This window comes from Anarrhichthys ocellatus, unplaced genomic scaffold (genome assembly GCF_004355925.1).
Source record: "Anarrhichthys ocellatus isolate YVR2014 unplaced genomic scaffold, GSC_Weel_1.0 scaffold31, whole genome shotgun sequence".
NCBI lineage: Eukaryota > Metazoa > Chordata > Actinopteri > Perciformes > Anarhichadidae > Anarrhichthys > Anarrhichthys ocellatus.
In genome coordinates this window covers 3,259,976-3,286,298 of record NW_022280061.1, presented here as the reverse complement: position 1 = coordinate 3,286,298, position 26,323 = coordinate 3,259,976, and the positions used below count along the sequence as shown (strand labels likewise).

Genomic DNA, 26,323 nt, shown 5'->3' with positions numbered 1-26,323 from the left:
CTTAACAGATAGTGATTCAACTTTCAGGCAATGGCTTATATAGTGCGGCCCAATCATTGGTCATATTTTGCTTTTATCAAAGTCACTAATGCGCTGTGAGTTACGTACCAATGTGCCTCATGTGCCTCATTAAACATAAGGCCTTCACAGTTTTAACGTAGTTAGAAAATAAATACATCATGCATGTATGCAGGAAATTATTACTACTGTAATGAGGTCACTGTGTATTACATAGTCTCACATTACACCCATGACACATTTTAAATTGTGCATTAATTACAAAGCTAGAGTCACAAGAAATTGCTCCGTTACACTAGAAATAGTGTAGTGTAGTGTAGAAAATGTTTTGATTTGTGTGATACTACATCTACGCCCAGTGATGAAGTCAGTCCAACTGCATGAACCACATGTGGCCACTGGTGGGCAGACAAACTCTAAAACATGATGATTGATGAAATACCTTCAGTGGTGTGTTAGCACACAGTGGCCTTATAGTTCACAGCACAAACCTCTCATCAGTCAAAGCTCAGCATTTTAATCTTCACATTAGATGCAACAATTAGAGTTAATGTGATGTCAAATAACAATGCAAACTATTTCTGTGTTAATACAAGTGGATGTTATATTGTTTATCTGGCTGTTGACTGAGGGAAACATCTGTCATCTGGCATTTAGATGTATCAAATGTAATGAGATTGGAAATTTGAAAATTTCAGGGAAAACAGTCATTTAAAACGTGGAATTATTAGTAAGAGAGTGTGTTTTTTTCATTCAAAATAACACATTTCATTTTCTATTTCGTGGTGTGTTACACTGACACAACTGACACTGTTTTATTGTTTTGTAAATAATAGAACCGGCCCTCTGTTTAAAGCAATGCAGGTCAACAACACCACAAACTACATCCTAAAACACTATACACATTGTAAAGGTAGGATTTATAGCAGGATTCATGTATTAGACAACTGACAATTTTATAGATCATGATTTATCTGAAGAAATTATGTACATTATTTTTATAACGTAAAATTTAAGTGTATTATTATAAAGTACATCCATGAGAGATTTACAGATTCTCTTCCAGTTTTAAACACAAGGAGGCGCTGCTGCTCAGTCACAGGCTGCTAGCTTCGGCAGCTAAACTTTGGCATGATTAGTTTGGAGGTTTTGTATTCAGGGGGAAGAACTTCATCACATGCATGGGTTCATCTGTCTAGGATTACACCCATACGAGTTCACGGTTTATTATTTGTATTGTGCTGAGCAGCCTCCCCGAGCTGAACCAAATAATTATTTGTGTGCAAAAAAACAACTGTTGTAAAGAGTGCTAACTCTTTCTGTGTGCTGGGCAGGGGAAGAGGAGGAGGAGGAGGAGGAGGAGAGGGGTGAGGGGGGTCCGGCGGCAGATGCCTTTGCAGAGGACCAAGGAGGATGTAACGGAGTGTGGGGTGTTGCGGGACAAAATGCGGGTATGATTTGACGGATGGTGATGTTCGAACGCCGATTTGGCGACATTTAAACTGCTGGATGTGCTGAATGTAGCGACAGACTGTGTGTGAAAACACCGACAGCACAAACCGCAGTGCCGAGAGACATTTCTCAACTAGTGTAAATGAGATGGACGGGACAATTGGGATGGTGCACTCGTGCAAGACCGTGTCACCTCTGAAGAAAATGTAGACTGGGCTGCTACCACTCTTCTCCCTGATTGACATAACTGGGATTTTCTGTGTAGATCTCTCAAACACAACCTTTGGTAGCGATGGAAACTGGAGTTTTTCTGCCCTGCCTGGATGAATTCCTGCTGAGCCCTCTTGTCACTTGGGTAAGTATTGCAGACGGCTCTGATTTGCTGTCAGACACTGTGGTACCAACCTGTCATCCTGTGTCCTATCTTTGTTATTTAGGTGAGGACATTCGTGCCACATGATGGGGACATGCACTTCGACTTCTCTGTGTTACTGGACGGAGTCTTCTTGAATGCTGTAATGACACAAATGTAAGTCACTTCATGCCACATCTTCGTCCTTGCAGCTTATACATTCATTCATTTGTCACATTTCTAATTTAGATTGTGAGCCGTGTCCAGATGGGGATTTAGATTGGTAGCCTGTCTTTTGAAGCTGTTGACTGTCATAGACTTCAGTAGCAATTGATGATGATGATGACGATGATGATGATAAAGTACATCGTTCAAATACTAGAAATCCTCCTTATTTAGCCTTATTAAGTCGTTTTTTTAAAAGAATTAGGTATCTTCTCCCCTCGTGCCATCTACAGCAGCTACTGATACAGTATCAAGCATCTGCTAACATTCTTATCCAGCCACCAACAGTACTGGCTTTGTCACTCAGCAGTAATAAAGGGTATCTTTGTAGTCTGCAGCAGTCTTCAAATGCAACTTCCTCGTTACTTACAGGTTAGGTTTCTCAAAAAATGTAAGAATTAGCATGAAAGTTACAGACACTGAGGGAGATCTATAGACGTAATCGACTAAATAAGGAACAGATTTGCAAAGACATGAGGAAATTCATAGATACTGTCAAGACTCTACTTAAGAGATTATGATTGGGGTGCCTTATGTTCTGAGGGAATTAACCCGCACCTATAACAAACATTAAGTGATGGTCATCTGGCAGTTTACAATGTGACACAAACTGCTGTAAGGTGACAGGTGGTGAGACCCTGGTTCTAGTCTTCATGTTGGGAGACACTTTAGACATCGATGGTAGAACTGAAATTGAAGAGTTGCAGAGAAAAGGTAAAACAAACTGATGACCCAATGCACTTGTGGATAACGCTGTCTAGCCACCCCGAGTCTACAGTGTGCATTCATCCCACTCATCCCCCAGGGTCACAATAACCAGCTCTAAATGCAAAACAATGCTGCGCTGAGGGGAGGGTAAGAGGCGGGATAATCTCCTGGATTGGGAGACCCTCTGGGATTAGGGCCTCGTTGCTGGTGTTTAGTGGCACTGGGACACAGATGGGAAGGGAAGGGAGGAGTCACAGGAAACGGACAAACAGCACAGAGATGGAGAAAGGCATAATAAAACATGTGATGTACCGGGCCGCAAGGCAGCATCTCTGTCTCTCTTTCATTCATTGTGTCTTTCTATCTGCCTTTCTGCCTCACTCTAACGTCTATATATATAGAAGACATTTGTGTGTAAGTTAGTCCATCTCTTTGCTAGTTACTCTTAATGTCTGCACACAACCGGTTTCCTTTCCTGAGCAACAAGGTGAGGTCTGTCCTATTATACTGCACAAAGGTTCATGAATGACAGCATTTCAGCTATAATGTATGACAGCTCAACCCCAGACCACATTAGGCCCGAGCCAACAGCCCAAGAATCCAGCTAAAGAGTTTCCTTTGGGGGAAAAGTTTAATGCCACCCCATTTGGCTCAAGCAGTGCGGTTTGTTGACTGAAAGGAATGACATCACAGGGGCTAAAGTTAGGAATGAATAGAGAGCTCATACATGTTTTCATGGCGATCCCTGAGCCAAAACTTTTACTGGCTTGCAGCTCCCTCTCACTCCATTCCGCTGACAACCGTTTGTTTGTTTGTGAGTAGCAGAAATGTCAAGTACAATGCCTTTATGTTGTGTCACGCCTTCAGAAATCCCTCGGCTACACCTCAGGGTGCAAAGGAAGTAGGCAGAGATCCAAGTCAGAGGATCCAGAACCTGAACCTCCTTGTCCAACAAATCAAGAGGTATTATCTGGTGAGTTTTGGATGTTCCTCCCTCTCATCCATATGTATCTAAACAGGCCGCAAAGCTTTCCCTCTCTCTCTACACGAGATTATGCTATCTGAACATTGGATTTTCCAACTCAACTTTGCATCATCCATCACGCACACACTAGCTCACACATGCGCAAACCAGATAGTCGGTAGCACTTGTGTCACAGCAGATCAACTAGTTTCTCTTAAGATGCGTGCCCTAAATTTCAGCCATGTACACAGCTGTGTAATCGCCACAGGAGTGAGGTTAGAGTGCGGCAGAGAGCCCAGTCAGAGCCACAGACAGAGCTTTAGGGGGACACATGAAGTCATGAGATTCATGGGCGGACACCACTGATGGCGAATCTTGGATTTGCCGTCTGTGTCAGAGTAATTAAGTACAATTCGAGATAAGCTTTCTTCTGCTAAGAGCTGTTTAGAGCACAAGAAAAGTCATTTCAATGAGGACGGGTCGATCAAGAGCTTCAGATTAGCAGCGCAAAAGAACAAATATAGAAAAGAACGGGTTTTTTTGTTTTTGTTACAACAGATTAACAACATATCTGATAACATCGTGTCTAATTATCCTTTGTACTGTATTTTACTCTTGGTAAACTCAAGGTTTGGTTACTTCTAGTCATGTTGATCTAAACCAATGCAGCTCTCCATCCAAGGACCCTTCAGGAGAGAAAAACATCCGTATTATGTTTTTCCTGAGACAGACTTCATGCCTTTGCTTCTATTAGAATAACTCTTAAGTACAAAGCAGTAAACGTAGATGTAGGGCAGCCCTTGAATCTTTAATCTGCTGTCATGTGAAAATCCCATCCGGATCTGATTTTGGTTATTTTTATGTTGTAAGGTACGTTGAAGATGACAGACATGCTAGCTGCTCTGTGAGGCATAATGGTACTTTAAGCTACATGCTTAAGTCAGCATGCTAATATTTTTACAATCACAATGCTAACATGCTAATGTTTAGCAGCTATAATGTTTGTTGTTTACCATGTTCACTTTCTTAGTTTAAGGTGTTAGCATGCTGACATTTCAACTGAAAGAAAGGCATAATAAAGATTCATCTGGTGTGCTTTACATTGGTATAGAGCAAGGCACTGTATTCCTAACATTCCTAACAGGAGCTATTAACAAACACTATTACACTGCTCACACACCAGCACACACACTGTGCACACATGCATAGATATAAGCCATTTGTAGGCTGATGCAAGGCTGTACCGAACACTGCACCAGGGAAACAGGCTCTGTCATCTGCCCATTTAGAGGCTCCTCCCTTTGTTGGCGGTGTTTCTATACATGTATTTAAGCAGCTGCTATGTGCTGTACATACGTACATACGTCGCTGTCCATTCAAGCTCTTCGGCTGGACCGCAAGAAGTGTTGTATTTAGTCCTTGTTTTAGTTCGGCCTGAAATGTATCGTCATCTTCCCTTTTTCCTCCACCCTCCTCCCTCCTTGTTTCTCTTTTTTTCAGGATCATCTGAGACAATTAATCATGATTCCTTTGCCAAACGTGTTGCTGCTTGGCAGGACTCCTTACTGTGGTATGCTCTTTTATTCCTCATCTTAGAGCTGCTAATTCAAGCCTGACGGGTCCGTCTGCTGACAGTCAATAAGCACTGCATTGATCTCCAATCATTTACCTGCAATAAGGACATGTGTAATATAGGTCGATTATAATCGCTAAAGTGGCCGAACTAAAACTTCTGAGAGAAGATTAAGAGTTTATTTGACAAAATAATACATCCATAATCCATAACAATTAAAGCAGCCCATCTAATTAGACAAGTTAACTACTAGCAATAATGTAATTGTTCAATATTTTTGAAAATGTTGACGATGCAAAACTTGTGATAATCTTTGTTTGTAATTAATGAATAATGAAAATCAAGCATTTTCCACAAAAAAAGCCTTGTGATACAGTTTCTGATACAGTTTGAATTCAGTTGCATTCTATGAGTCTGATGACCACGCTGCTTTGTGATGGTAAGGCTTTGGCAAGTGGTGACCCAAATTCCCCAGCCAGCAGTTTATTCTACTTAAATCATGCCAGCAGCACTCAGCGCTTCAATCTGATAAGTCATATTTCAGATAATGAGCTTTTTTCTCCTCTTTAACAGAGCAAAGTCTGGAGGAAACAAAGAAGCTTTTGCTGCTGCTGTTGGGATGTGCAGTTCAGGTAAAGCCTGTCTATCTGATCAGAAATCCTGAAGCAGACAAGACTGCATGAGATGTGGAGATCTAAATCTGTTAACGTTTTTATTTTCAGTGTGAGGAAAAAGAGGAGTACATCGAGAGGATCCAAACACTTGACTTTGACACGAAAGCTGCCATAGCTGCACATATTCAGGAGGTATATGACTTCATATGAGATGCCACAGCTACGTTGTTCAGGAAATCAGTTTGTGTGTAGCTGTGCTTGTGTCTAGTACACACAAGGAATACTGTAGATACAGCAGGATTCACAGCCAGCATAGATATTATATATTGTATATTATATTATATTATATTATATATTATATATTGTTAGTTGAAGATATTATGAGAAATACAGTTTATATTAAATTCTTGGAAGTAGTAATGATTTATTCGGAAGTGAAAGACAACACTGTATTTTGTAGCTGCATATGAAGGATCCTTGTGCCAATATACTGTATAATGTATTCATTCCCATTATATCGTGTTTTTTCCTGCTTGTCTGACTGTCCGTGTTTACCAGGTGACCCACAGTCAGGAGAACGTGCTGGATCTGCAGTGGTTGGAGTCCAGCGATGTGCACCCAGATGAGTTGGAGGTCGTAGCGAGGAACATGGCCACGCACCTCCGACATGTGCTGGACCAGAGGGACACCCATCTAGAGGTATGTTTGATCTTAAGAGATACATATTTACTGCAGGTTTTATGTGAACCTAGGTGTGAATCCAAAAATGTTTAGTACATGAAGATATTTTGGGTGTATAGTCGCTACAAAGCATGCATTATAAGTCATGGAAATTCTATGTAGACAGTGAAACGGTTTCAGTTCTAGATTTTAAGAGGTAAATTGGGGACTGAGTCAAATGCTAATCTGTAACCTGTCCGTTTCGCAGACTATAGCAGAGCTAATGCAGGAAAAGGAAGGTGTGGTGAGCCTGCTCAATAGCCCCTCCAGCCCGCAGTCTGGCAGCTACTCCCCCAGCATGCAGCAGCAGACAGGTACTCAACAACACCTGGCAGTGGAGCTGGCTGATTCTAAGGCCAAGATCAGACGACTTAGGCAAGAACTGTGAGTACTAAACACTTTATTCACTAAAATAAAAAAGTACAATGTAGTTTAACAAGAAAGCAAATAGCAAAAAAGGAGAAAGAAAAGTCCTTGTGGCTAAATGTTTAGCATATAATGTACACAATCAGGAGAATAGTACAGTCACTAAATCATTTTACAGCAAACATGCCAGAACATAAAACAGTTGTTCTGAAATCTAAAAACAACGCAAATGGCATGAGATCAAAAATACAAACTGGTAGAAGTTGTCCATTCCCACACGAAGCGATGGTTTAATTTGATGTTGTCTCTTGGTATAGTATGAGTTTCACTTCAGGATGGATGTTGGTAAAGAGTTAACCTGTCCTCTGGGGAACCGCCAGTAGTGAGTGAATGAGAGGCAGAGAGAAAGATATACAGGATAAGAGATGCCTCTGGGAGTTTGGCCCACATTACTGCCTGCTTGGCAGGTTCCATGGCTGTGCACCACCACTGACCCACATTGGCTCAGCATTTCAGCGAATACAGCATGTACACTCACACACACACACACACACACACACACACTAACCCTGATCCAATCGAGATCTCAGCTCCATCATTGATCTCCACCCCGTTTACTCGGCTGTATTGTCCTCTCTTGTTGGGATGCTCGGATTGACATACTGCTGCCTCTATATGACTGAAAGCATCACGTATGGCCTTAGACAGTTCTGTCATGTGCATAATGTACATCGGAACCTGCATCGGTTTCTCCACAACATGTGAGGAAGAAAATAAAATGGGGCTTAAGAAGCTTTATGTTGGAATCAGGTTATGTGTGTTTTACAATGCATGTGTGTAACAACATTGATAATTCTACTTGTTGTTTTGAATGTGCAAAACACAATATGTCAAAGAAGTATTTGTATATGGTCAGTATATAAAGATATGTTAAGTTATGGAAGGAAAGTAGTTCACTCTAACCAGCCCGCCTGCTCATCTTTCTGCACTGCCCATCGGACCCCACCAGAGAGGAGAAGAGCGAGCAGATGCTGGACTGCAGACATGAGCTTGAGACCATGGAGGTAGAGCTGAAGAGGATCCAGCAGGAGGTTTGTAGTTAGAATGAATTGCAGCTCCTTCTGATGGTGACACACAGTAACCTCCTGATCGCTCTGCAGATTATACAGATTATTGCACACCATACTTTGCTGCAGAGCGGTGCTTAATGACAGCAAATTTAAACCTCTGAACTCAGAGATACAAGCAAAGCTGTTATGGATTTGTCTGAACGAGAGATCTCATTTGTGTTCTCTGTTTTAGCCTTCTGGCTGCATGGTTCGTTTCCAACATGTTGATTTTGGCAACTAATTTAGTCTTAGTCCTTCGACAAAAATGCTTATTAGTTTTAGTCTCACTTTAGTCATTTTTATCCTTCATAGATTTAGTCTAGTTTTGGTCTAATTTTAGTTAACTCAAAATGTTTTAGTCCAGTTTTAGTCACTGAAAAGTCGTTAAAATGTTAGTCTACTTTCAGTCAAAATGTTTTCTCTCTCTTCATTTTTTTATTTAGTTCCAGCCATGTGTCAAATGCTCCTTTTACATTGAATATTTCAGTCATTCTAGTCTGGCCAAAACAATAAATTTGTCATTTTAGTCAAACTCATTTCACACAACATTTTATCGGATGAAAAGAAGAGGTTGAATGGAATACAGTTTTGTCGGTACGGACATTTCAAGCGAAAATACTATTCGAAAATTACGTGGAACTATTCGATGACTCTTTGAAGATCAATGCAGCTTTGATTAAAAATAATAGTAACAAACTGACTTTGACTTATGCTGAGAGACACTTGAAGACTTGCAGAACTAGATAAGAAAGAATGACGCAAGGCTCCATCATGTTTTGCTATGAACTATGCTTCGATGTAAACCTTCACCAGAACTCCCAGCTGCTTGTAGACGCCCGCGCAGCCCGCACCTACCGGGACGAGCTGGACGCCCTGAGAGAGAGAGCAATGAAGGCGGACAAGCTGGAGAGTGAAGTGGGACGCTACAGGGAGCAACTGCACAAGATGGAGGTCTACAAGGCCAAAGTGGAGGTTGATGGAGTCTTATAAATGCTTTACCAGTTCATTTTGATTATATATGCTTGGATCTCAGGAAATCACAGAATCCTGCAACAATCAAATATTGATTTTTTTTTTTGGGGGGGGGGGGCGGGGAATGTGTGTGTACTTCAGGAGCTAAAGGAGGATAACAGGGTGCTACAGGAGACCAAAGAGGTGCTGGAGGATCAGTTGGCAGGCTGGAGGGCACGCTCCGATAAAATACACCAGCTGGAGAAGCACGGTCTGCTGCTGAAGGCCAGGGTCCATGACATGGAGCAGGTCAGACATCTGCACACAAGGAGATCAGTGGCAGTAATATTCAAAATCATCTAGAACTCAACATTAGATTCCTAAGTCCTCTTTTAGATTCAACGATTCTCCAGTCTGTTCTGCGACTGGACAGAATCTGTTCTCGTGCCTCTGCTGATGCTTTGTCTCCCCACTTGAGGAGAGGGAGGCAGATCAGAGGCGCACTGAGGAGCTGCAGGAGGAGAACCTGGCTCTGTGTTTGGCTCAGAGGAGGAGCATGGAGGAGTCCCAGCACCTGGGCTGGGAGTTAGAGCAGCTAACCAAGACCACTGAGAACTCTCAGGGTAAGAGCTGCTGGTCCAGTAAGATGACGTAATGGGAGAATTAATGGATTGTATTGATTGGAATAGTAGCGAAGGGTAAGTAAGGAAATGCATCTGTGAATTATGTAAGTGTGTTCATCCATGGATACATGCATGCATAAGCGCTCCATTAGAATTTCTTATATCAGGAGATGTTTCACCAAACAACGTTAATTGTGATTTTGAGATTAACACTTGCATGTCCCTGATGCTATAGATATATAGTAGGCTAACTGAGCTAAGCTAGACTCATCAAACTGTGCACAGACATATTAAAGGTTTCCCTGAGAGTGTCTAACTCTGTGTAAGGAAAGCCTAATGGCACCTGTTTACAACTAGTCTTTCATTCTGTCTGTCTCAAGTCCTCATCTCCTTCAGCTAATTGCCACCATGTGTTTGTGTAAAGGCCAGCAGACTCTGAGCGAAGAGGTGAGTGAGAGGACCTGCAGTCGGATGCTGAAGCTGGAAAAGGAGAACCGAAGTCTCTTGAGGACCGTAGAGGAACTGAGAGCTGCCTTGATTAACAGAAACATGCAGCCCAAACATAGCCACCACCTTGACGGTGATCACGTCTGCCAGGGGATCTGTAGCACCGACAACTGTACCTCATCAACAGATGAACCCACAGGGTTGCAAACCACCTGCCCAAATGTAGAATACCGCACTAATGTATTCCCACACAGTGCAGTAACACAGCAGATGCTGAATGGGCATTCAAACTGTCATCAGCTATTCCATGCAGAAGATCTGGAACAAGTCCAGAGTAAGATCCTCCTCACAGATGATCCAGACCTTCTTGTTCAAGAGAAAGGACAGCTAGAGGATGCAGACCATGGAGACCATCTCAAAGAGCTGATGTCTGATCTGGAGGTCTTAGAAAACAATCACAATAGGCTCCATTGTTTTGTTGGATCACGTGATCACTCCCCTGGCTCGAAGGGCAGTAGTCCGTGCCATGAAAGCATCATCACAGGTCTGCCAACACGTTCCTCCTATGCCAGGAAGCACACACAGCGACTGGAGGCCAAGTGCAGGGCCCTGGACACAGTTAACCAGCATCTACAGACTTCCCTTGATAACACTGGTAGGTTCTGTTGATCACAACACAAATCACTGTAAAAGATTCAGTTATGCAAGCATACGACCCAACTCCATCTCTTTAGACAGGAAAGTTCAGCGTCTGGAGGCAGAGGTTCAGGAGCTGGAAGCAGAGAACCAGAGTCTGCAGGCCACTTTAGAGGAACTTCGGATCTCTGCACGGCGCCTGGAGCAACTGGAAAACGATAAGCAAAGCCTGGAGCAAGAAACCACAGCCCTGGAGAGGGAAAAGAGGCAGCTAGAGAAAGACAATCGACGACTCCGCCAGCAGGTAGGTAGGCTTGTTTTGTGTCAGTTGCTTACCTAAGGAAGGATAATGTTTGAAAGACTCATGTTGCTCTTTCAATAAAATGGCTCCTGTTCTACCTGTCTCTATTTTAGGCTGAAATCCAGGAAGCCAATTTAGACAGCAGTAACATCTGTATGGCCAGCCTGGAAAGGGAGATGCGTTTTCTGGTGAAGGAGGTGGAGGGGTTAAGAGAGACTGCTGAGAGGGTCAAAGGCCTGGAGAGAGACAGCAGAGAACTGACCAAGCAAGCTGCTATCGACCAGAGGACCCTGGCCACCCTCAGAGAGGTGAGGGAAGGAAGTCTGTGCTGTCTAGTTTACGCTGACCGTATAAATAATCTACCCAGACACGCCCTAACGTTTCACTGATAGTGCAGCAGTGAGCATGTGTTTCACAGATTTTGGTTCAAACTTTGCTTACATTCTTCCAACGGCAAGAACGCATTTACAGACTTACAAACATACTTTCCTAAACAGTGGAATTAAATGAGTTCTTGATGTGTAAAAAATGATGTTAAGCGTCAATAAATGTCTCTTTAAAAAAAGGTTTTGTGAAATCCACATATACTGTCCATCTTTAGGAGCTGGTGAGCGAGAAGCTGAAGACGCAGCAGAGAGACAATGAACTGGAGACGCTGGCCCATGAGTTGGAAATGAGGGTCCTGAACCAGGAGAGTGCAGAGCAGGCGGAGAAGGAGGCACCAGACAACAGGTGCTTGGAGTTCCCGTCCAGTAACCTTTGAAGTGAATATGGTAAGAAATGAGGTTATAATGCCACAGTTGGTACTGAATTTCTTCTTTCCTCTTTGCAGCAGGTTCAAGATGCTGGAGTCAGAATTAGAGTCGTCTCTGAAGAAATCTCTTCAGATTAAAGAGGACAAGATGGCAGCTTTAGAGGCTCGTCTGCAGGAATCCTCCACCCTGAACCAGCATCTGCGTCAAGAGCTCAAGACTGTTAGTCATGTCATACAATTTCCCTTTTGGAGGCCTGTTAGCGTCACAAACCTCCCTTGAAAAAATTACATAGTATTTTGCTACAGATCCATTTGACCTTTGACCCCACAGGTGAAGCTGAGCTATGAGGCCTTGCAACAGAGGCAGGAGGAAGAGTGGACGGCATCGAGTCCCACCCCTGCCAGAGAGACTGGCAAGGCAATGAGCGAATGGCTGCGTGAAAGCCAGGAGGCCACCAAAGAACTGCTGAAGCTCAAAGACCGTCTCATTGAAGTGGAGAGGCATGTAAGTGGCTGGCCTTTATCAAAGTAAATGATCTATATAGTGAACTATTTTTTAAATGGTACTATTGGTTCTTAACACACACTAGCACTTGCCTTTGATGTTAATTTGTGCTAATAGTAGACCAAACAATGTGCTGAAGGTATAAAGTTAACACAACCTCCTGTTTTTCCATGTCATGTTTTACAATAATCTCCTCTCCTCCTCTCCAGAATGCGACACTTGAGGCAGAGCGCCAGGCAATGCAGGCCCAGCTGAGGCAGCTGGAAAGTCAGTCTGACAGTCAGCAGGCTCAGATCCTCGCCCTGCAGAGGCAGGCTGCCTCACTGCAGGAGAACAATACGGCCCTGCAGACACACAATGCAAACCTGCAGGTGACACTGCAACAGACACTATTCTCTGTGGTACACAAAACATACACACAAGTATATTCACGCCTCTGCAAGAGCATGCAAGCATGCAGAAAATACACACTGAAATGTTACATTAACTCCTAATCCCTAACTTTTCCAGGTGGAAAAATCCAGTCTGAACTCACAGAGTGCTTCCCTCATGGCCCAGAATGCTCAGCTGCAGCAGCAGCAGTCAGGGACAGAAAGCGAACGGGACAATGCCATACGGGAACGTGAAGAGCTGCGCGGTGTTCAAGAGCAGCTATTAAGAGATCACGAGCGGCTGGCAGCTCTGCATGAACGGCAAGCCATGGAGTACGAGGCCCTAATGGGCAAGCATGGCTGTTTGAAAAAAGCCCATCGCACACTGGAGTTGGAGTCTCGCACACTGCAGGACAGGTGGGGGAAAGGCACTATCAACATGCCGTGTAGTACGAGATCCCTGCATAGTCTCGTGTGTGTGTGTGTGTATTCATGCATGTTCACGTGTGTGTATTGGTGGTATCTTTAGGTACAATAGCCTGTTGCAGCAGCGGATCAAGCTAGAAGACCTAGAGAAAGCTGTGAAGGAGGAGCAAATGAGGATGGCTTTGGAGAAAGAACAGCACAGGACCACTGCTGCTGAGTGTTGCAGACTCCGTGATGAGAAGGAGTGGTGAGGAGGCAACATTACATGCACACGCCCACGAGAGCATGTACACACTTAATGCACACCCAGACAAATGAATGGATGTGGGCTTACACAAGGAGCTAGATATCACCGTACATCTTCTTTTTTTTTAGGCTGAACCAGACACACCGTCAGCTTGTTAACGACAATGAGTTGCTGACGGCGGATCACAAACAGCTCAAGAGCCAGCTGAATGAGGCCAAGCTGGAGCACACCTGGCTGGAGGCGGACTTTTCCAAACTCAAGAAGGAGTTCCAGCAGCTGGACATCTCCTCCACAAAGCTCACCAACCAGTGTGAGGTATTGACATGCAGCAGGTTGAGCTGGTGTGGTTTTGCCTATTAAATAATATAAATATACCTTGTAATTACCTCTTAACCTCAGCACACTCTGGACTAACATGCTTCAGAGTGTCTTCATAGTCTCAATAAGCTGGCTTTATGTATAGTCCTGCAATTTCTTTCTTTCAATAATTGCACAACAGTGTGTTTTGCATATATTGTGCACATATGGCTGCTTGTCTGTGTGATGTCTAGCTGCTGAGCCAGTTGAAGGGCAACCTGGAGGAAGAGAATCGCCACCTGCTCAGCCAGATCGAGACCCTGATGCTACAGAACCGAACCCTGCTGGAGCAGACTATGGAGAGCAAGGATCTGTTTCACGTTGAAGAGCGACAGTATATGTAAGCAAATAGGGACAACACCATAACAAGATAATGTAGCACTAAAAACAGTCTTATGTGTTGATTTACAGCATGTTACAGTAACGTGTTAATTATCTAACACATTGAAGTGTTTGATACTTGCAAAAAGCCCAAAATGTAGCTTATGTACACCAAAATACCACAGTAATCAACAGCTGGCCCACAATTCTAAACTTTTATTTTAAATGATAAATCTTTCTATCTGCCTCTCTTCCTATTCAGTGGCAAGCTTAATGATCTAAGGAGACAGAAGGAGAAGCTGGAGGAAAAGATAATGGACCAGTACAAGTTCTATGAGCCATCGCCTCCACGTAGGTAAGTTGCCTGCAATATAGTGACATACAATCATCTGTTTCTTTTATTTTTTACGGTGAAATGACTGTGACATGCCACATTTTAGTTTTCACATTCAGCCCCTTATACATTTTGATGTGGTACTTGACCATGTCATTTTCGGCTCACATACATTACAGTTCATAATATACACAGTTATTTAATCAATCAAGAAATGTTCATAGCGTAGTCAGTAATACAAAAAAAACAAAATACCAAAACAGTAAAACCAAAACAATGAGCAGCAAGATGCTAAAATGCTCCGTAAAGCTGAGAGGAATTGCAGATTTGTTAGTGTAAGAATATTGATAACAGCAGCATTAAATATGTATTGTTTAATCTGTTTATCAGGCAAACATGTACGTCAATTGCTAGGCTTCACCTTTGCATGATTGGTGATTGATTGATTTTTGTAAATCTGCCCTTCCAAAGACATGGAAACTGGATCACTCTGAAACTGAAGAAGTTGATTAAATCCAATAGCCGTGAGCATGGACCCGACTGCCCGCCGACACCCACACACTCAGGCGTCGCTGAGCAGCACCTCTCCTGTCACGAGAACAACTCCTTCATCAGCTCAGATGGCTCTGGAGGCTCAGCATCCACCTCAGCAGGTGATGCCATCTCACCCCAACGTAACAGCAGTGAGTAGGACCTTCTTGAATTCACCAGATCATCTCCCATTGACTTGACAGGAGCAGTCTCATCAGAGTTCCAAAATCCCCGATTCACTGCTTCAGCCATGATCATCATCAGAGGCAGGGCCCAAATATCACTCAGGAGTGTCTTCATGTCGAATCAAGTCCACAGCCAGAGGGACAGGGCGGCATGGGCGAACCACAGCAGTCACATCTACACATGAAGTTGTATTTGTAGAACAGACATCTTCCCAACATTTGACAAAACTGTCCCCTCCGCCTCCAGCAAAATATCAGATAAATGGATTTTAAAGTAAAACTGTGTAATAAATACTAAATAATGCAGGTATTGCAATGTGTTTAAAAATAAGCATATGTGCATGTGACCAGTCCTCAATATGTCTTCCCCGTGTCTTTCTTGTTTCTTAATGTGTTTCTTCACTCCTGCCTTCTGTCTTTCCCCTTGTCTTTTGTCTTCCCTCCCTCCCTCTCTCCTCCCTTACATCCCTCTCTCTCTGCTCGCATCCATTCCTTTGTCGGCCTCCCACGTGGCTGCACTTTGCTGTTAAATAGCCACCAAAATGTTTCCCCGTATGAGGAACAGGCTGAAGGATAGAGACAAAGTCAAGTCCCTCTTCCGGCGTTCCATATGTAAGAAAGACTGTGGTACAGTGTCGACCCTCATCTTGACTGTAGCCTTTTATTTAACTGCTAACTTGATCATATTAAGTGTATCAATGCTTTATTCTTTTCTCTATTACATAGCGTAACATCAAAGTAACCTTAGAGTGAGTAGGATTCATCATTGTCAGTAAGGATACTCCCGAGACATATGTTAGTAATGTAGTAATGTAATAATAATAGTAATAGTAATAATCCATGCCGACCTCATTTCAAGATATGATAATACATTTTTAAGCATTTGCAGCATTCATTTTAGCAGTATAGCTATATTTGAAGACAATCTGGGGTCATTTATCAGAGGTCAAAGAAATGGTGCATTGCAGGAGGACACTGGTGCTGCAGGAGCTCTGCCCCACCAGGAGCCAGCTGTACTGCAGGGATTAACACCACATTTCTAGATGCGTGTGTGGTCTATGGAGAAAGCCTCCATAGACCAGTTCACCCGTCTATCCCTCTCCCTCATCCACTTCCCACTTCTTCCACTCCTTGGTCCAACAATGCAGCCCTGAGCAGCTTGGCGTACCCCTCAGCCCTGCTCAAGGAGGAGCAGTGGGCAGACAGCTCAGCGTGGCTGGAAGGGTCAGAGGCTGATGTTGAGGAGAACAGGAAGAACGCATTGTCCTCATCCCTTACCACATCCATCTTATCCATCCTCCACCTCCATCTTCCTACCACTCTACCATCTGGCCACGTCACCATCACTACCACTGATCCAGATGTTTCTGAGCTCTGGGTGACAGGTAGAGGCACTCACGAGCCACTGTTTTGTTTGACGTCATCGTCATCAGTTCGATGCTGGAATAAAGTGTAGAGGAGAGTAGAGCAAAGATAGCACAACATTTCTCATTTTAGGAGTTGAAAATAAAAGTGCTGAAAAGCATCATTCGCTTATAACCATTCGATGATTTCTCCTTTTATGCCCCACAGACAAGGATTCAAATGATAGCGCTGTGCCATCTGGATTTGAGGACAACGACGAGCTGCAAAATCACGGTAAAGCCCTGTGCATACACGTTGAGAGGATTCATCAAGCATACAAATGTATGACCAGCTCAGGAATTAGAGCAAATCCATCAAATTGCAATCATGACCTTGTTTCATATTAATCTCTATCCTGACTACAGAGGCCAACAACTGTTATAGAAAGACTTGACTCTGCTGCCCCCTGCTGGTCATTCCGAATATGCTGAGACAGCTGACACATTTTCATGATAGAAGTGAACATTTCTGTATATATTGTAGCTCTTTAAAAGAGCGTCATAATCTTTTTCCAGGGCTGAATGGCGTCCAGAGTCGAGCTCAAAGTGAGAGCAGCGGTGAGTTCAGCCTGAGCCTGGAAAATGAGCCGTGGTCAAATGGCAGCAGCCCTGTCCAGCAGCCCCCGTCACGCCGCTCCTCCTCCTCCTCCTTCCTGCCCCCCAGGGATACCTCCACCCCACAACACACACAGAAGCAGCACAAGGAGAGAGCTTCTACCATGCCCATCACCAACAGCCAGACTTCAGTTGTCCAGTCTCTACCAAAGCAGAAAAACCCTGTGCTCTCTCAGGACTTCTGGCTCACAAGGGGTACAAAGAGCATCCGAAGGGTGTCAAGAGGGAAAGTGACGCGTCGCTCGTCAGATTCAGCGGGCACAGCCAAAACTAACCCAGTGCTCAATGGGATGAATTCAAATTCATGCTGTAGCAAAACGGAAACAACCCGGGCCTTAGCTTGTTCACCTATCACAGTGATGTGTGTTCAGGGCAAATCTTCTTCAATGTCTGGCTGCCTCAACTGCTTCTCCACCCCTCTGGGGAAAGAGGGGCAACAGAAAGGGTCCAAGTCGCCCAAACATCTCCCCCGAGCCAGCAGCGTCATTTCCACCGCAGAGGGATCGTCCCGGCGCTCCAGTGTAAACAGTGACTGCAGGGCGACGGTCAAGACTGACTCGCTCTCCGTTCAGGTTTCAGATAAGAGCAGTAATCCGGAGGAAGCACCGAGTCAACCTGAACCTGAGACCAATAACAGTGAGCCCGAGCCCATGCCTCCCGTCAAACCTCCCAGAGACCCGACAGTTGTCGTTCCCACAGATGGCCCCAAACCTCCCGTGCAGGAGTCACTTTTTGGCTCCTCTTTCACTTTCAACTCTGTTTTCTCAAACACCATTTTCAGTGATTCTGTGGTCACGACCATGACCAGTCTGGATGCCCTCGAAAACAACAAGTCCTTCCTCTGTCTGAATTCATCCCTAGTGCAAAATGGTCCACTTGAGAGCCAGAAGTTCACTCCCGACACTCCACAAACACTGCCCAACGTGGATAATGAGCAGAGTCAGAATGCAGAACATGCATCTGGGCTGGAGGAGAAGGACACGCTGCTCACATGAAAGCAGCTGTCACATCATTGAATATTGTGTCATTTAATAAAGATGGTATCTGCGAGGCCACTTTTCATCACGTCAGCAGAAGCACATTATTTAAGTCCCTGTAATGTAATATATTTTATTCCATTGACTACCTGACTATACCATAATCCTAAAAATAATTTTTAGTGACTAGATTTTTTTCTCCACACAGATTTAGAAACATTCCCAGCTTTTTAAGGCATATTCATATACCTGAGTAATAGTTCACAGTATTATCTTTCCATTCTGGTTCTATTCTGTCTTTTTGAAGAATGGATAGATGTCCTCCAGATGTCCTCCTTTGCCCATTTTGGTGTTAGGACGCAAGTCTGTTTGATTACCACATTGGAAATCTTGTTTTGTGACAATTGTGTTTGCCAAAACATTTTGTTTATTTCTTCTGTTTGTATTCATGTCCTGTCCCTCAGACAGATGTTTTAAATTATTACATGTTGATTGCTTTGTCTGTAAGATTTAAATGTGAGCCGTGAGGAAATTTGACATTAATGTGTGGGAAACTGTAAATCTTGTAAATTAGGTGTGTACCTGAATGCTATTTTACCTTAAATAAAGAAACCCTCTATATGTAAAATATGTACTTGTGTTGTCTTTGTTTTATTATACTCCATGGGCCAGACGAGATATCTTTACCATCTGAGTGGGCAAACGTTACCTTGAATTGTCTATAGGGTCAATAAAAGTGAAATAATATATGGTAGCCTTTCCACAGGGGCAGCTTCTCATATTTATTGCACATTTTGTTATATTCGCCTATTAGTGCCTTTGCATAATTTCCAAAAAGCACACAAACAGCCTATTCATTATCATGTTAATGATGTCATCTTGAACCTAAGGCAACTCAAATATTTATAAAAATAGTTCATTGTAATAAAAGCAATATGTTTGAATCTGCAGACACATGTTCTTTTGAAATGATAAAAATGCTATATGCCTTAAATCAGTATTTATATTTCTATATAATATTTGAAGATATTTTGGCAACACTTTATAAGAAGGTCATATCAACAATGCATTATAACAACATTCATTCTGTTCTGCTGTCTTTCCAAGGTCTCACAAATACACTTAAAACATCTTAAATCATTTTAAATACACATTACAAACGACGTCACCTGGTGGTTGAGTGTGAGAGACTGTGAGGGCTTGAAATGGTGTGAATACGAATGGGACAGCACTTTGCTGCAACATATCACGTTACCATGAAAACAACAAGAAATATGATGTATAATTGTGGGTATTTATTTTATACTTTGTACTCTCTGATTTGAAAGTCTTCCAGGCTCGTTCCTCACAAGATGAGAAGTGATTTCATATAATTTACTCGTTTTTGTCAAAACAGCTTCAATGATAAAATAAAACATTTGATGAATAAATGAATAAATATTCTCTGATTTCATGTTTATTTTGTTCCATCTTTAACCCTTAATGTTTCTGAGTAAAGTTGATGTGACAGGCTGAACACACGTGAGCCGTCCTCTTTGTTTACCTTTTTTTTTTTCCGTGTCCATGAGTCCACTGGTTACCCCGTGTTTAACGTCACATTGCAATGCTTTGTGGGTAATTCCCTTGGGCAAAGAATGGTGACTGGGTCACTTACTGTCAAAAAGCCAAACTACTCGCGAGCAAGGAGGTGGAAGTTTTGCAAGAGAGCAGATGAAAGCTTCGCGAGCAGAAGAGCAGTGATAGTAGTCGCGCGCTAGGGGACGCCCCTCGCGCTCAAAGCAATTTTGCTCGCGGGAGCGGAGATATTCTGCGCGGAGTGATGTGAGAGCGATCACCAAACTAATATCCATGTGCGTTTGTTTTATTTGCACGCGCTGGAAGGCAATTCTACTTACGGTTTACTGAGTATTTATGTCGGAGAAGACGGTCTAACGTCTGTGCCAAAGAGGTGCGCTTGAGCCCGTCCGGTGTTCCCATTGGATGTCATTTCAGTCACGTGAGATAACGCGGAAGTGGACCATTTTCACCCGAAAATAAAACATTCGTGGGTGGTGTTGAGTTATTCAATCTGGACCGACGTTACCCAGCTGTACTGGAGTTGTTTCATAAACTGTACCGCATAACTCGACGGTTATACCCGGTGTTTGGAACGATGCTGAACGCCGCCGCCGCGGAGAGGAACAAGGAACCCATCCTCGCAGCGCTCCGGGAGAGCGTGAACACCGGGAGATCCCTGCAGGCTCTGGAGATCTCCTCCGGTACCGGGCAGCATGTCACACACTTCGCTCAGGCCCTGCGGAACATTATCTGGCAGCCCTCAGAGTATGACCGCCAGTCTCTTGCCAGGTAAACACAGTCTGTGTGTATCAGTTAGTAAAAAAAAAAAAAATGACATCATTGTGGTACCGTATAAACAATTGATAAACTCGGTTATATACGGTATTTATTCGATTCTGCGTAGCAAACTTGAATCAAGGCACTGGCCATTGAATTTGGGTATTACGGTAGTTTATTTAATACTACTGATGCATAACTGTGTTTTGTTGTGCTTTTACAATCATGTCTTTTGTTCCTATCCTCAGTATCGAAGCGTACAGAGCCCACTACCAGCTGCACAATGTGAGGCCTGCCATCCACCTGGATGCTTCTCTGCCCTATCAGTACTGGGGAGGCATTCAGCCAGAGAGCCTCGATCTGGTCGTCAACATCAATATGATCCACATTTCTCCAATGGCTTGCACTGAGGTAGGACAGCTGATTTTTTTATAATTGCTTATATTAACACGTAATTGGTCTTATCTAACCCAAGGACCTAAGGACCTTGCCCAAAACTTCCCTGGGTCCCTCAGGACCCCTGAAGGCCCCATATTATATGTGTGGTAATTTGATATATTGCACGTTTGGTATCACCGTATGCACCACTAAAGCACAATATAAACTGAAATGTTAAAGCATCATCTGCATTGTTCCCTAATCTTCAGGCTCTGTGTCGCTGTGGGGCCCGTAGATAAAATCAAGTTTTGAGGCCTTTATTATTTGCTTTGCATTATTAAATGGTGCATATTTCTTTAAAGCATGTAATAAATCAATGCAGCATAAAACTAGTTACTCTGTGCCGTCCTAGTGGGTCAAGCTGATCCTACCCAAACATAGCTGTGGTTTAAATCTCTACCAGGGAAATGTTTAATTTCTTCTTTTAAAATTGATAACGTCTGGCCAGTTTTGTGCTGTGATCTATCGGCTGGTCCTGGTGTTTCCATTAAGCTGAAATATTCCAGCGTCTGTCCCCCAGAGTACATACACAGTATGACCCCTTTAACTCATGACTGTACCGCGATGCCTTTTTACAATTCCTGCCTCCGGTCTCTGAGTCTATAAAAGAGACCAAGAACAAAATGGACTAGAGTAGTAATCCGTCCTGCCTCTCAACCCCCACCACATGTGACGGAATCATGATTTCTTCTTCTAGGGTTTATTCAAAGGGGCTGGAGTAGTGCTGAAGCCGCAGGGCCTTCTGTTGATATATGGGGTAAGTGGAAAAAGCATGTTATAAACATGCACTTACCACATTCATGATAAGTTATTATCAAATCTAAACGTATATAATGTCAATAAATGCTACATAACATCCTTTGTTGTTCCCCTCAGCCCTATGCAGTGAATGGTCAGATCACCCCTCAAAGTAATATTGACTTTGACTACAGCCTACGGCAGAGGTAACTGGTTTTACAATCTTTGTGATGATTGTGGAAGTTAATTCTTTTGTGGCGAGATTTGAAAGGAAATGAGTGGTTTTCTTGAGCAGCCATGGATTTCACGTTGACATGCAGTAGCATCTGTTTGCTTTGTGGAAGAGAGAATAGCATTGTATAGATAATCATGAAAGCTCGTGTTCAATAAATAATGCAAACTATGAGGCTATATTTGTTTTAATCGTACAGGAACTCCGAGTGGGGGCTCAGGGATATCTCCCTCCTCAGTTCTACAGCACAAAGCAACGGTTTATTCCTGGAGAAAATGGCAAGTAAACACCTCATTTAATCATCCAATACAATTTCTTTTCCCCCTTAAAATATAAAAAGATAACAAAGTTAACAATGCAGTTATGGTAATGTCGGCCTACCGATGTCTGATTTCAAATGTTTTCTTTGCTAGGTGGACATGCCTGCAAACAACAAGTGTCTTCTGTTCAGGAAGGAGAGTTTGGTGTGAAGACTCCTGCGGTTCCTTCTCTGGGTGCAGACCAGTATTAGAGCAGGAGGGTCAAAACGCCTTAACTCACACTTGAAGCTTGGATACATTGCCAAATTTTCCAGAACTTTCAATGAATTGTTTCCCCATATTCTGAAACAAATTGACACAAATGAAGTTGTTTGATCCAAACTGAACTGCTGTAATCCATCATATATTCTTCTGTATTGGACACTTGAGTAAAAAGGCTCACTGATATGTTGTCTCTGTGCTATCTGTGCCTTGATGCAGACAACTACTCTTTCTTTTTCTTCATTCAGTTTGCAGACTGTCAGTAAAACTACGTTAGAAGAAGTGCTTTGCAAAGGGAGATATTGAAGAAGCAATGTGCTGCGCGTTAGATCTTGAAATCATACATAACAAAAGGTAACGGAAAAAAACCTACAACACACCTAAATGACAAGTCTAAAGAGCCCAATATATAATAAACACAATACAATAAAACAGAAAAACACAATATAGAGGTTATTTAGGCGTCTATTCCTATAGCGGCACAAGCTAGGCATTTTTGTAAGTTGATCAACTTGTGTGGCTACTATCTTATTTTTCAGAAACATACAGAATACATGTCAAAAGAAAGAATATCTATATTTATAGTAACATTTCAGCATTGATATTAATGGACTCACAACACACCTGGAATGTAGTACAACCTGTGTTGCAATGAATATATATTGTACATGTAAATTATATCTCATATCTACATTAACATAACATTTGCGTCATTTGATTAAAAGAGTTATTAAATATATCAGCTTGCAATTCTAATGCCCATGTTCAGTGCTAAAGGTAAAGGTGACCACAGACCCTATGTGGGCCAACGGGTCCGAGTCTTGGGACTTCTACTATACCTCACAGGTCTTTTTATTTAGGACCTCACGTAGCTTCTTGAGTCTGCGTTCAGTTATGGCTCTGACGTAGCTGTCTGATTGGATGATGGCCATGCCATCCTGCACGACACCCATCACCAGCAAAGGGTTTTCCTCCATGGTGATATTGGGACAGGGACAGCTCCAGTCTACCTTGGCAATAGTCACCTCTAGGTGTTTGGTATTGAGGAAAGTCAATCCCATCTTTTCATCTCTCAGGACCTCTTCCAAGCTAAAGCGGGCTAACCCTGAGTCCAGATCCTCCACCAGCTCTGTCAGCCGCCCCACGACAGCAAAGTCACTCCGGCACAAGCTGGGCACCATTTTCCCCTTCACCCGACAGGTCTTACAAGGTTTCCTTTTGGGCTGTGGGCAGTTTGCCTCACAATCCTTCTTGGTGCTGAAGCTGTTGGCATTCCCATGGCAGCCACCATAGGCGTAGGTCTGGCACTGTTTCAAGAGGGAATTCCAGGCCCAACGTGGCTCCCAAGATTTACAAGGGCCCTGGACAGCAGGCAGGGAGCAGATGCCCATCCCTTCTCTCTGACAGGAGGCCTTGCACTCCTCATAAGACTCAAATCGGTTGCGGCTGTCGTCGCATCCGCCATTGCTGAAGGCCATGCAGGAGCCCAGCTTGCTGTCATAATACCAGTCCACGTGACGCTCACCACTGCACACTCTCAGGTCTACTTCAGCCAGGCAGTCTGCTGGTGAGAATGGCCTTCCCATGGGCATCTCAGGGTCTTCAGAGAAATCGTCGCCGGCCCGGCGGATGACAGACAGCGGGTATTCTGCACGAAGAACTCCCACAGAATTCCGTGCGATGCATGAGTAGATACCTGTATCCCACACCTGGGCGTTGTAAATGACAAGCTGACCGATGTTGGTGATAACCACGTTGCCATACATCTGGTCAGGCCTCATGACGAGCCGCTCGCGCCTTTCCCTCCGTTTCTCCCATGTTACATCAGGTCTGGGGGCTCCAATAACGTCACAGTGGAAGCTGACTGTGCCTCCGACATAGATGGACTGGTGGTGAGGGTTGGAGTACAGTGTGGGGGGCATGGGGTCCTCCTGGGAGGATGTCGGAGTGGGGTTAGCTGTAGTGTCCTGAGGCAGTGGACTGGTGTGGGGCCCGGCCAGGTAAAAGCGGCAGGGGACCACAGTTAAAGTCACCCCACGAATGCAGGCCTCTGCGTCCATGTAGCAGCGGTTGAAGTAGGTGAGGCCGTCTGAAGCGCACGTGAAGTTGGGCTCTTTCTCACACCGGTCCAGGCACTTGCAGATGGGCTGTCCATCCCAGATGTCACAAGTCGCTCCCTGCTGGCTGCAGAGAAAGCCCTCGCAGGTAGCTGTGGAGGTGGGGGCATCACTTCCTTCTCCTCCACCCTGCCCATCTGGCTGGGCAGGGGTGCCATCAGAGAAACGTGCAGCCACACAGCTGTTGAAACCACACACGTTGGTGCAGCATTTCTCAAAGTCTGCACAGTCCTGCACACACAAAACAGCATTTATGAAAGCAGATTTAAATGAACAAAACACCAAATGAACACACGATTATAAGTTAATCAATAATGAGGATAAAATAAATAACACCACCTGATCGACGTTGCATTCTCTCTCGCAGGTGCTTTGCGCATCGACCCAGAGATTGGAATTCAGCTTGTTAGGACAAAATCCTTCGTGTTCAGCTTTGGATCCTGCCACACTTGCACACAAAGAAAGTTCGGGTAATTCGCAAACCAGGAGCATCAACAAATACGCACGTATCCATCCTATCACTAGTTTATTTGAGTTGGGTGCATTTTTCCAACTTGTATCCTTCAGACATCTATCCTCCAAAAGTTGTAGAGGGATTTTATACATTATTGCTTTTTTGCATGAGTCGCCAACCGAGTAAATCCATTCCTCCTTTAGGTTTTCAAATCTGAAATAAATCTACTGTCGATGCGCGAACGTGGTCGTCCGTTCAGCATGTGGAAAGGAGTTTGCTGCGCGCAGAGAGGAGCGTTGTAGCAATTCCAAAGATCAAGACGAGTTCCCATGCGCTGGACATGTATTGAACAAAAAATATCCAAGAAAAACGCGTGTAAAATGCAGTTTGGTTGCATGAAATATTTGCCTTGATAACCAAAACTCTTGCAACAATGGGCAAACTCTCATTCAGGGCGATTTCCCCGAACAGCGAACGAAAGTGCACAATGAGAGAGAAAGACGCAACATCAGCCTTTCAGAGAGTGAATGGAGGTGGAAAGGGCAGCCCCTCTGACCGCCCCCATGGTCCTCCAGTGTCTGGAACTCTTATGAAGCAGCACCATGCGCTAAGCAACTGGACAAACATTGTAAAATCATCAAAGAAAACGTGTGGCCGTGGTGGCAAGCTGTCCCAACAACCGGGTGCACGGAGCTACACATTCCGGTGAGAAATCCAACGTTAAACGTGTGCAGACAATATTTATAGAGGTGCCATTCATAAATAAGAGAATCAGCCGTTTTCTTCCAGAGAGCTGGTGAAGTTGTTAGTTCTATAGTTGATTTTCGGTTATAATTTAATATTATCCGCAGTTTTTAAGAAGCGTAAACTTCTGTAGACACTACTCTCTTCTTGCACAAATCACAGAGCAAACTGTGAAAAAGCGGAATGCGCCACAAACCAAACACGGGGCGTGTCGCATCATGTTTGGGCAGCAAAACATGTTTACGTCCTTCTTGTCTAGACGTCGGTCACTTTAGCTCAGAGATGCCACGGTCAGGTGGGAAGGCGTGAAGCGCCACATTTTCAATAGTGTGCGACTCATCTTTGTCCCGGCGCAGGCCTCGGGGCGGTGAGAACTAGCACCCCGCACCTTTTCATTAAAAGTGACCCCCGCAACCTCTGGGTGACTTTTGACCGCGCTGTATTCATGCGCTGCAGCGACGTGCCGGTTATCCGAAACTGGCCAATACCGAGAGAGCGGCTAATCAATTCAGCCCCCCCAAAAACCCACCCTCCCAACGGGTTTTGTTGCACTGGAGCAACGGCGGCCCTGCACTGGACAAAGGAAAGGGTACAAAAAAAAATATTCCCACAATGATAAATAAATGAAAAATCATTGCAGCAGCATATAAATTGATGAAA

At 43.8% G+C, this 26,323-nt stretch overlaps 3 protein-coding genes across 3 annotated transcripts; 2 read left to right on the top strand and 1 right to left on the bottom strand.

Annotated features, from left to right (window-relative positions):
- Positions 1 to 1,383: 1,383 nt before the first annotated feature.
- ccdc88aa (coiled-coil domain containing 88Aa) lies at positions 1,384 to 18,103 on the top strand. The gene is made up of 28 exons (XM_031864435.1): positions 1,384 to 1,825; positions 1,908 to 1,999; positions 3,623 to 3,728; positions 5,220 to 5,289; positions 5,866 to 5,924; positions 6,015 to 6,098; positions 6,465 to 6,605; positions 6,835 to 7,010; positions 8,002 to 8,083; positions 8,915 to 9,073; positions 9,215 to 9,361; positions 9,531 to 9,675; positions 10,100 to 10,777; positions 10,857 to 11,062; positions 11,173 to 11,367; positions 11,661 to 11,791; positions 11,892 to 12,033; positions 12,145 to 12,318; positions 12,528 to 12,689; positions 12,829 to 13,106; positions 13,219 to 13,362; positions 13,491 to 13,677; positions 13,914 to 14,059; positions 14,303 to 14,395; positions 14,846 to 15,057; positions 15,625 to 15,702; positions 16,663 to 16,728; positions 17,010 to 18,103. Exons 1-28 carry the CDS (start codon positions 1,763 to 1,765, stop codon positions 18,101 to 18,103), a joined length of 5,310 nt encoding a protein of 1,769 aa, XP_031720295.1. The 5' UTR covers positions 1,384 to 1,762.
- A 1,715-nt stretch (positions 18,104 to 19,818) lies between these two features.
- mettl26 (methyltransferase like 26) lies at positions 19,819 to 22,534 on the top strand. The gene is made up of 6 exons (XM_031864580.1): positions 19,819 to 20,431; positions 20,668 to 20,830; positions 21,555 to 21,614; positions 21,734 to 21,801; positions 22,027 to 22,105; positions 22,241 to 22,534. Exons 1-6 carry the CDS (start codon positions 20,238 to 20,240, stop codon positions 22,295 to 22,297), a joined length of 621 nt encoding a protein of 206 aa, XP_031720440.1. The 5' UTR covers positions 19,819 to 20,237; the 3' UTR covers positions 22,298 to 22,534.
- Positions 22,135 to 26,260, bottom strand: wfikkn1 (WAP, follistatin/kazal, immunoglobulin, kunitz and netrin domain containing 1). The gene is made up of 2 exons (XM_031864578.1): positions 24,805 to 26,260; positions 22,135 to 24,696 (listed from the first exon to the last, which is right to left on the bottom strand). The coding sequence occupies exons 1-2, from the start codon at positions 25,069 to 25,071 to the stop codon at positions 23,182 to 23,184; spliced, it is 1,782 nt and encodes a 593-aa protein (XP_031720438.1). The 5' UTR covers positions 25,072 to 26,260; the 3' UTR covers positions 22,135 to 23,181.
- Between the last annotated feature and the right edge of the window lie 63 nt (positions 26,261 to 26,323).